Genomic DNA, 11,231 nt, shown 5'->3' with positions numbered 1-11,231 from the left:
ACTCGAGACTGAAGAAGCAGCACAAAAAAAAAAAAAAAAGAGGCAATCAAGGTGTGTTGAGGTCAGGGCCGCCATCAGGAGCCCCTTACTTACACAGCTTCAGGCATTGGCCCCCTGGAGCAGAGAACGGGGGGGCGAATTGAGAAGCGGGAGGGTGCTGCCGCTAATTGAGAAGCGAGGGGGGTGTCACAAATAAGGGGGTTGCCCTGAGGACCTCCGGGCCTTCTGTATTCATTCTCCAATCACAGGCTGGGGGGGGGGGGGAGGGGCTATACCTCTAAATGCTATGTCCTGGTTACACCTGCGCTGGCCTCCGAAGAGCAACCCTGTGGTGCCGATGTGACTGAAAGGCATTCACCGTCGCCCTTTAAACCGCACGCTTGTTGGAGCAGAAAAGGGCGATCCGAGCGGCGGAACGCGGTTGTTGTTACGGCTTTGCTACTTTGTCACAAATAATAACGTTAATATGTATCAATTAATAGCAGCAATTGTTGCGAGAACAGGAAGACAAATCACTGTGCGTAAAAAAAAACACTGCGCACAAGCGGCAGCTGTAAGTCAATGTGTGAAGAGCGATTAACTTCCCAATCTGTCTCCGCCGACCCCCGCCCCTCCCTCCACCGCCATTCCGAATCCGCCGGTCACCAATAATCAGGTTTGGGTCAATGATTTACCTCCGCCGCTCTGATCGGATCTGACAGGAGACGGCGAACATACGCAAAAAATAAAAATAAAACCAATTTGTCCTGTGAGGTGAATCTTGTCATCGCGGGTCGGGGGAGGGGAGGAGTGACCGCGCCAAGACTCCGACACCAGCGCCCGCCGTTTTTTTTTTTTTTTTTTTACGAGCGCGCCATACAGAAGCCATCAGGACGAATTAAGACCTGCCATAATTAATCGGCAAAAAACGCGGCTTTCATGTCACAAACGATTAGGCGTAATTACGCCGCTGATGGCGCGCCGGCGAAAAAGATGGGCTCTCCCGCTAATTGGAAAGATATCCGGGAACAAAAGACCGACTCCAGCCGTATGTTCTGATAAAACGAAGTTTATGTAATTACAGTGTTTATAAAAAAAAAAGAAATTAAATGGTAGGGGGGGAGGGGAGGTTAATGCGCTATTCTTTGCGCAATAAAAGAATTTACACAAAAGACAATAAATGATTGGTGGAAACCCCCCCCCCGCTTCATTTATAATAAGGAACGGGAGCCCAGCAAGAGATAGGAGAATATTTAAAGTGTACCTGTCATTCAAAAAGCACAGCAGAAAAGCGAAATAAATATAAAGTGCCTGGAAAAAGTATTCATACCCCTCAAAATTCCCCACATGTTCTCATGTTACACCCAAAAACAAAAATGAATTTTATTGGGATTTTATGTGAAAGACTTGATAATAATAATGTGTGACTGTGGGGGGGGACGGGACATTAGAGTGCAAGCTCCTCTGTACAGAGACTGATGTGATGTGGGGGGGGAGGGGACATTAGAGTGTAAGCTCCTCTGGTACAGAGACTGATGTGATGTGGGGGGAGGGGACATTAGAGTGTAAGCTCCTCTGTACAGAGACTGATGTGACTGTGGGGGAGGGGACATTAGAGTGTGAGCTCCTCTGTACAGAGACTGATGTGACTGTGGGGGGAGGGAGGGGACATTAGAGTGTAAGCTCCTCTGTACAGAGACTGATGTGACTGTGGGGGAGGGGACATTAGAGTGTAAGCTCCTCTGGTACAGAGACTGATGTGACTGTGGGGGGAGGGGACATTAGAGTGTAAGCTCCTCTGTACAGAGACTGATGTGACTGTGGGGGAGGGGACATTAGAGTGTAAGCTCCTCTGTACAGAGACTGATGTGACTGTGGGGGAGGGGACATTAGAGTGTAAGCTCCTCTGTACAGAGACTGATGTGATGTGATGTGGGGGGGGAGGGACATTAGAGTGTAAGCTCCTCTGTACAGAGACTGATGTGACTGTGGGGGGGAGGGGACATTAGAGTGTAAGCTCCTCTGTACAGAGACTGATGTGACTGTGGGGGGAGGGGACATTAGAGTGTAAGCTCCTCTGTACAGAGACTGATGTGACTGTGGGGGGAGGGGACATTAGAGTGTAAGCTCCTCTGTACAGAGACTGATGTGATGTGTGGGGGGGGGGACATTAGAGTGTAAGCTCCTCTGTACAGAGACTGATGTGATGTGGGGGGGGACGGGACATTAGAGTGTAAGCTCCTCTGTACAGAGACTGATGTGACTGTGGGGGGGAGGGGATATTAGAGTGTAAGCTCCTCTGTACAGAGACTGATGTGACTGTGGGGGGAGGGGACATTAGAGTGTAAGCTCCTCTGTACAGAGACTGATGTGATGTGTGGGGGGGGGACATTAGAGTGTAAGCTCCTCTGTACAGAGACTGATGTGACTGTGGGGGGGAGGGGACATTAGAGTGTAAGCTCCTCTGTACAGAGACTGATGTGATGTGGGGGGGGACGGGACATTAGAGTGTAAGCTCCTCTGTACAGAGACTGATGTGATGTGTGGGGGGGAGGGGATATTAGAGTGTAAGCTCCTCTGTATAGAGACTGATGTGACTGTGGGGGGGAGGGGATATTAGAGTGTAAGCTCCTCTGTACAGAGACTGATGTGATGTGGGGGGGGAGGGGACATTAGAGTGTAAGCTCCTCTGTACAGAGACTGATGTGATGTGTGGGGGGGGGGACATTAGAGTGTAAGCTCCTCTGTACAGAGACTGATGTGATGTGGGGGGAGGGGACATTAGAGTGTAAGCTCCTCTGTACAGAGACTGATGTGACTGTGGGGGAGGGGGACATTAGAGTGTAAGCTCCTCTGTACAGAGACTGATGTGATGTGGGGGGGAGGAGACATTAGAGTGTAAGCTCCTCTGTACAGAGACTGATGTGACTGTGGGGGAGGGGACATTAGAGTGTAAGCTCCTCTGTACAGAGACTGATGTGATGTGTGGGGGGAGGGGACATTAGAGTGTAAGCTCCTCTGTACAGAGACTGATGTGACTGTGGGGGGAGGGGACATTAGAGTGTAAGCTCCTCTGTACAGAGACTGATGTGACTGTGGGGGGGGAGGGGACATTAGAGTGTAAGCTCCTCTGTACAGAGACTGATGTGACTGTGGGGGGGAGGGGACATTAGAGTGTAAGCTCCTCTGTACAGAGACTGATGTGACTGTGGGGGGAGGGGACATTAGAGTGTAAGCTCCTCTGTACAGAGACTGATGTGATGTGGGGGGAGGGGACATTAGAGTGTAAGCTCCTCTGTACAGAGACTGATGTGATGTGGGGGGGGGGACATTAGAGTGTAAGCTCCTCTGCACAGAGACTGATGTGACTGTGGGGGGAGGGGACATTAGAGTGTAAGCTCCTCTGTACAGAGACTGATGTGACTGTGGGGGGGGGGGGGGACATTAGAGTGTAAGCTCCTCTGTACAGAGACTGATGTGACTGTGGGAGGAGGGGACATTAGAGTGTAAGCTCCTCTGTACAGAGACTGATGTGACTGTGGGGGGAGGGGACATTAGAGTGTAAGCTCTCCTGTACAGAGACTGATGTGACTGTGTGGGGGGAGGGGACATTAGAGTGTAAGCTCCTCTGTACAGAGACTGATGTGATGTGTGGGGGGGGGGGGACATTAGAGTGTAAGCTCCTCTGTACAGAGACTGATGTGACTGTGGGGGGAGGGGACATTAGAGTGTAAGCTCCTCTGTACAGAGACTGATGTGGGGGGAGGGGACATTAGAGTGTAAGCTCCTCTGTACAGAGACTGATGTGACTGTGGGGGGGAGGGGACATTAGAGTGTAAGCTCCTCTGTACAGAGACTGATGTGACTGTGTGGGGGGAGGGGACATTAGAGTGTAAGCTCCTCTGTACAGAGACTGATGTGGGGGGGGGGAGGGGACATTAGAGTGTAAGCTCCTCTGTACAGAGACTGATGTGACTGTGGGGGGAGGGGACATTAGAGTGTAAGCTCCTCTGTACAGAGACTGATGTGACTGTGGGGGGAGGGGACATTAGAGTGTAAGCTCCTCTGTACAGAGACTGATGTGGGGGGAGAGGACATTAGAGTGTAAGCTCCTCTGTACAGAGACTGATGTGATGTGGGGGGGAGGGGACATTAGAGTGTAAGCTCTTCTGTACAGAGACTGATGTGACTGTGGGGGGAGGGGACATTAGAGTGTAAGCTCCTCTGTACAGAGACTGATGTGACTGTGTGGGGGGAGGGGACATTAGAGTGTAAGCTCCTCTGTACAGAGACTGATGTGACTGTGGGGGGAGGGGACATTAGAGTGTAAGCTCCTCTGTACAGAGACTGATGTGACTGTGGGGGGAGGGGACATTAGAGTGTAAGCTCCTCTGTACAGAGACTGATGTGATGTGTGGGGGGGGGGGACATTAGAGTGTAAGCTCCTCTGTACAGAGACTGATGTGACTGTGGGGGGAGGGGACATTAGAGTGTAAGCTCCTCTGTACAGAGACTGATGTGACTGTGGGGGGGAGGGGACATTAGAGTGTAAGCTCCTCTGTACAGAGACTGATGTGACTGTGGGGGGGAGGGGACATTAGAGTGTAAGCTCCTCTGTACAGAGACTGATGTGATGTGGGGGGAGGGGACATTAGAGTGTAAGCTCCTCTGTACAGAGACTGATGTGATGTGGGGGGGGGGGACATTAGAGTGTAAGCTCCTCTGCACAGAGACTGATGTGACTGTGGGGGGAGGGGACATTAGAGTGTAAGCTCCTCTGTACAGAGACTGATGTGACTGTGGGGGGGGGGAGGGGACATTAGAGTGTAAGCTCCTCTGTACAGAGACTGATGTGGGGGGAGGGGACATTAGAGTGTAAGCTCCTCTGTACAGAGACTGATGTGACTGTGGGGGGGAGGGGACATTAGAGTGTAAGCTCCTCTGTACAGAGACTGATGTGACTGTGTGGGGGGAGGGGACATTAGAGTGTAAGCTCCTCTGTACAGAGACTGATGTGGGGGGGGGGAGGGGACATTAGAGTGTAAGCTCCTCTGTACAGAGACTGATGTGACTGTGGGGGGAGGGGACATTAGAGTGTAAGCTCCTCTGTACAGAGACTGATGTGACTGTGGGGGGAGGGGACATTAGAGTGTAAGCTCCTCTGTACAGAGACTGATGTGACTGTGGGGGAGGGGACATTAGAGTGTAAGCTCCTCTGTACAGAGACTGATGTGATGTGGGGGGGGAGGGGACATTAGAGTGTAAGCTCCTCTGTACAGAGACTGATGTGATGTGGGGGGGGACGGGACATTAGAGTGTAAGCTCCTCTGTACAGAGACTGATGTGGGGGGAGGGGACATTAGAGTGTAAGCTCCTCTGTATAGAGACTGATGTGACTGTGGGGGAGGGGACATTAGAGTGTAAGCTCCTCTGTACAGAGACTGATGTGATGTGGGGGGGAGGGGACATTAGAGTGTAAGCTCCTCTGTACAGAGACTGATGTGATGTGGGGGGGGGACGGGACATTAGAGTGTAAGCTCCTCTGTACAGAGACTGATGTGGGGGGAGGGGACATTAGAGTGTAAGCTCCTCTGTACAGAGACTGATGTGACTGTGGGGGGGGAGGGGACATTAGAGTGTAAGCTCCTCTGTACAGAGACTGATGTGACTGTGTGGGGGGAGGGGACATTAGAGTGTAAGCTCCTCTGTACAGAGACTGATGTGACTGTGGGGGGGTGGAGGGGACATTAGAGTGTAAGCTCCTCTGTACAGAGTCTGATGTGATGTGTGGGGGGAGGGGACATTAGAGTGTAAGCTCCTCTGTACAGAGACTGATGTGACTGTGGGGGGAGGGGACATTAGAGTGTAAGCTCCTCTGTACAGAGACTGATGTGACTGTGGGGGGGAGGGGACATTAGAGTGTAAGCTCCTCTGTACAGAGACTGATGTGACTGTGGGGGAGGGGACATTAGAGTGTAAGCTCCTCTGTACAGAGACTGATGTGATGTGGGGAGGAGGGGACATTAGAGTGTAAGCTCCTCTGTACAGAGACTGATGTGACTGTGGGGGAGGGGACATTAGAGTGTAAGCTCCTCTGTACAGAGACTGATGTGATGTGGGGGGGAGGGGACATTAGAGTGTAAGCTCCTCTGTATAGAGACTGATGTGATGTGGGGGGAGGGGACATTAGAGTGTAAGCTCCTCTGTACAGAGACTGATGTGACTGTGGGGGAGGGGACATTAGAGTGTAAGCTCCTCTGTACAGAGACTGATGTGATGTGGGGGGGAGGGGACATTAGAGTGTAAGCTCCTCTGTATAGAGACTGATGTGATGTGGGGGGAGGGGACATTAGAGTGTAAGCTCCTCTGTACAGAGTCTGATGTGATGTGTGGGGGGGAGGGGACATTAGAGTGTAAGCTCCTCTGTACAGAGACTGATGTGACTGTGGGGGGGAGGGGACATTAGAGTGTAAGCTCCTCTGTACAGAGACTGATGTGATGTGGGGGGAGGGGACATTAGAGTGTAAGCTCCTCTGTACAGAGACTGATGTGACTGGGGGGGAGGGGGGGACATTAGAGTGTAAGCTCCTCTGTACAGAGACTGATGTGACTGTGGGGGTAGAGGACATTAGAGTGTAAGCTCCTCTGTACAGAGACTGATGTGACTGTGGGGGGAGGGGACATTAGAGTGTAAGCTCCTCTGTACAGAGACTGATGTGACTGTGGGGGGAGGGGACATTAGAGTGTAAGCTCCTCTGTACAGAGACTGATGTGACTGTGGGGGGGAGGGGAGATTAGAGTGTAAGCTCCTCTGTACAGAGACTGATGTGATGTGGGGGGGGGGGACATTAGAGTGTAAGCTCCTCTGTACAGAGACTGATGTGACTGTGGGGGGGAGGGGACATTAGAGTGTAAGCTCCTCTGTACAGAGACTGATGTGACTGTGGGGGGAGGGGACATTAGAGTGTAAGCTCCTCTGTACAGAGACTGATGTGGGGGGAGGGGGCATTAAAGTGTAAGCTCCTCTGTACAGAGACTGATGTGACTGTGGGAGGGGACATTAGAGTGTAAGCTCCTCTGTACAGAGACTGATGTGACTGTGTGGGGGGGGGGAGGGGGACATTAGAGTGTAAGCTCCTCTGTACAGAGACTGATGTGACTGTGGGGGGAGGGGGACATTAGAGTGTAAGCTCCTCTGTACAGAGACTGATGTGACTGTGGGGGGGAGGGGACATTAGAGTGTAACCTCCTCTGTACAGAGACTGATGTGACTGTGGGGGGAGGGGACATTAGAGTGTAAGCTCCTCTGTACAGTGACTGATGTGATGTGGGGGGAGGGGACATTAGAGTGTAAGCTCCTCTGTACAGAGACTGATGTGACTGTGGGGGGGAGGGGACATTAGAGTGTAAGCTCCTCTGTACAGAGACTGATGTGACTGTGGGGGGAGGGGACATTAGAGTGTAAGCTCCTCTGTACAGAGACTGATGTGACTGTGGGGGGAGGGGACATTAGAGTGTAAGCTCCTCTGTACAGAGACTGATGTGACTGTGGGGGGAGGGGACATTAGAGTGTAAGCTCCTCTGTACAGAGACTGATGTGATGTGTGGGGGGAGGGGACATTAGAGTGTAAGCTCCTCTGTTACAGAGACTGATGTGATTGGCTCAGTGATCTCTGTACAGCGCTGTGGTATATGTCAGAGATATATAAATGAAGCATAAGGGTCCGCACTTCAGACGTGTTACGTACAAACACAATTTCCAGGCATCGGGCCGAGCGTTTCTGAGCGTTTCAGATGGAAGTGTTTTCGGGGGTTAAATTTATTTCAGGCTTTATTTAGGGCATTATAACTGTCAGCTACAAATCCATTAATCCCCCCGATAGGGAGGATCAGAGAGGCGGTTTGTGTCGGCGCTGAAAACACGAATGGGGAAAAAGCGCAGACGTCGGCTCGTCACGGAGAGCAGAAGATAAAACTGGACATTACACCCAACTAAGGAACATATTTAAAGGGCCAGTCCACCAAAAACAGAGATTGTGTGGTCAGTGGACTGGAAGGGGAGTGGCCAGTAGACGTGGTCTTCACCCTTTGGGTTAAAGTGGAACTGTTCATGTTCTAGTAGTACGATGTGTGTGGGGGGGGGGGGGGGCATTTCATCACACTTCCTGTTGCCTCAAGGCCCCTCAAGTCTCCGCCCCCCCAAGGCCCCTCGAGACTCCGCGCCCCAAGGCCCCTCGAGACTCCGCGCCCCAAGGCCCCTCGAGACTCCGCGCCCCAAGGCCCCTCGAGACTCCGCGCCCCAAGGCCCCTCGAGACTCCGCGCCCCAAGGCCCCTCGAGACTCCGCGCCCCAAGGCCCCTCGAGACTCCGCGCCCCAAGGCCCCTCGAGACTCCGCGCCCCAAGGCCCCTCGAGACTCCGCGCCCCAAGGCCCCTCGAGACTCCGCGCCCCAAGGCCCCTCGAGACTCCGCGCCCCAAGGCCCCTCGAGACTCCCCACCCCAAGGCCTCTCAAGGCCCCTCACGTCTCCGCACCCCAAGTCTCCGCACCCCAAGGCCCCTCACGTCTCCGCACCCCAAGGCCCCTCACGTCTCCGCACCCCAAGGCCCCTCACGTCTCCGCACCCCCAAGGCCCCTCACGTCTCCGCACCCCAAGGCCCCTCACGTCTCCGCACCCCCAAGGCCCCTCACGTCTCCGCACCCCCAAGGCCCCTCAAGTCTCCGCACCCTCAAGTCTCCGCACCCCAAGGCCCCTCACGTCTCCGCACCTCAAGGCCCCTCAAGTCTCCGCACCCCAAGGCCCCTCAAGTCTCCGCACCCCAAGGCCCCTCAAGTCTCCGCACCCCAAGGCCCCTCAAGTCTCCGCACCCCAAGGCCCCTCAAGTCTCCGCACCCCAAGGCCCCTCAAGTCTCCGCACCCCAAGGCCCCTCAAGTCTCCGCACCCCAAGGCCCCTCAAGTCTCCGCACCCCAAGGCCCCTCACGTCTCCGCACCTCAAGGCCCCTCACGTCTCCGCACCTCAAGACTCCGCACCTCAAGGCCCCTCAAGTCTCCGCACCCCAAGGCCCCTCACGTCTCCGCACCCCAAGGCCCCCTCACGTCTCCGCACCCCAAGGCCCCTCACGTCTCCGCACCCCAAGGCCCCTCAAGTCTCCGCACCCCAAGGCCCCTCACGTCTCCGCACCTCAAGGCCCCTCACGTCTCCGCACCTCAAGACTCCGCACCTCAAGGCCCCTCAAGTCTCCGCGCCCCAAGGCCCCTCACGTCTCCGCGCCCCAAGGCCCCTCACGTCTCCGCGCCCCAAGGCCCCTCACGTCTCCGCGCCCCAAGGCCCCTCGAGACTCCGCGCCCCAAGGCCCCTCGAGACTCCGCGCCCCAAGGCCCCTCGAGACTCCGCGCCCCAAGGCCCCTCGAGACTCCGCGCCCCAAGGCCCCCCGAGACTCCGCGCCCCAAGGCCCTCGAGACTCCGCGCCCCAAGGCCCCTCGAGACTCCGCGCCCCAAGGCCCTCGAGACTCCGCGCCCCAAGGCCCCTCGAGACTCCGCGCCCCAAGGCCCCTCGAGACTCCGCGCCCAAGGCCCCTCGAGACTCCGCGCCCCAAGGCCCCTCGAGACTCCGCGCCCCAAGGCCCCTCGAGACTCCGCGCCCCAAGGCCCCTCGAGACTCCGCGCCCCAAGGCCCCTCGAGTCTCCGCGCCCCAAGGCCCCTCGAGACTCCGCGCCCCAAGGCCCCTCGAGACTCCGCGCCCCAAGGCCCCTCGAGACTCCGCGCCCCAAGGCCCCTCGAGACTCCGCGCCCCAAGGCCCCTCGAGACTCCGCGCCCCAAGGCCCCTCGAGACTCCGCGCCCCAAGGCCCCTCGAGTCTCCGCGCCCCAAGGCCCCTCGAGTCTCCCCGCCCCAAGGCCCCTCGAGTCTCCCCACCCCAAGGCCTCTCAAGGCCCCTCACGTCTCCGCACCCCAAGTCTCCGCACCCCAAGGCCCCTCACGTCTCCGCACCCCAAGGCCCCTCACGTCTCCGCACCCCAAGGCCCCTCACGTCTCCGCACCCCCAAGGCCCCTCAAGTCTCCGCACCCTCAAGTCTCCGCACCCCAAGGCCCCTCACGTCTCCGCACCTCAAGGCCCCTCAAGTCTCCGCACCTCAAGGCCCCTCAAGTCTCCGCACCCCAAGGCCCCTCAAGTCTCCGCACCCCAAGGCCCCCTCACGTCTCCGCACCTCAAGACTCCGCACCTCAAGACTCCGCACCTCAAGGCCCCTCAAGTCTCCGCACCCCAAGGCCCCTCACGTCTCCGCACCCCAAGGCCCCTCACGTCTCCGCACCCCAAGGCCCCTCACGTCTCCGCACCCCAAGGCCCCTCACGTCTCCGCACCCCAAGGCCCCTCACGTCTCCGCACCCCAAGGCCCCTCACGTCTCCGCACCCCAAGGCCCCTCACGTCTCCGCACCCCAAGGCCCCTCACGTCTCCGCACCCCAAGGCCCCTCACGTCTCCGCACCCCAAGGCCCCTCACGTCTCCGCACCCCAAGGCCCCTCACGTCTCCGCACCCCAAGGCCCCTCACGTCTCCGCACCCCAAGGCCCCTCACGTCTCCGCACCCCAAGGCCCCTCAAGTCTCCGCACCCCAAGGCCCCTCAAGTCTCCGCACCCCAAGGCCCCTCAAGTCTCCGCACCCCAAGGCCCCTCAAGTCTCCGCACCCCAAGGCCCCTCAAGTCTCCGCACCCCAAGGCCCCTCAAGTCTCCGCACCCCAAGGCCCCTCAAGTCTCCACACCCCAAGGCCCCTCAAGTCTCCACACCCCAAGGCCCCTCAAGTCTCCACACCCCAAGGCCCCTCAAGTCTCCACACCCCAAGGCCCCTCAAGTCTCCGCACCCCAAGGCCCCTCAAGTCTCCACACCCCAAGGCCCCTCAAGTCTCCACACCCCAAGGCCCCTCAAGTCTCCACACCCCAAGGCCCCTCAAGTCTCCACACCCCAAGGCCCCTCAAGTCTCTGAGTATTGAAACCTAAAGCCCTAAAGACCGAGGACTGTTTGGCCACAAAAAGCGTTGACTTGGTTTTACCTTCCACGGGTTTCGATTTTATCTACGATTATTATGGACTCTAAGACAACGGTTTGTCGCTTTCTTTTTGTTTTTTTGGGCAATTTCGCTTGAACTTCGCCTCAGAACGTTCATCCTCATGGAGACTGCGACGGTAAATGGGAATCTTCCAACCTGCGTTGATTTGAGCTCCTTACGCAGTACGGCGACGCAAT

The 11,231-nt window shown here is 56.3% G+C and overlaps 1 protein-coding gene across 1 annotated transcript; it reads left to right on the top strand.

Annotated features, from left to right (window-relative positions):
* Positions 1-972: 972 nt before the first annotated feature.
* LOC120944463 (proline-rich extensin-like protein EPR1) lies at positions 973-10,977 on the top strand. Its single transcript, XM_040358521.1, has 2 exons — positions 973-1,027; positions 8,519-10,977. The coding sequence occupies exons 1-2, from the start codon at positions 973-975 to the stop codon at positions 10,975-10,977; spliced, it is 2,514 nt and encodes an 837-aa protein (XP_040214455.1).
* Positions 10,978-11,231: the final 254 nt, after the last annotated feature.

Source organism: Rana temporaria, chromosome 6, assembly GCF_905171775.1.
Source record: "Rana temporaria chromosome 6, aRanTem1.1, whole genome shotgun sequence".
In the NCBI taxonomy this organism is placed as follows: domain Eukaryota; kingdom Metazoa; phylum Chordata; class Amphibia; order Anura; family Ranidae; genus Rana; species Rana temporaria.
This window is presented reverse-complemented; position numbering and strand designations above follow the sequence as displayed.

Coding starts and splice junctions, on each gene's coding strand:
- LOC120944463 (XM_040358521.1), top strand. CDS start 973: ATGGGCTCTCCCGCTAATTGGAAAGATATCCGGGAACAAAAGACCGAC. Junction 1,028..8,518: donor ACAAAAGACCGACTCCAGCC/GTATGTTCTGAT, acceptor CCGCACCCCAAG/TCTCCGCACCCCAAGGCCCC.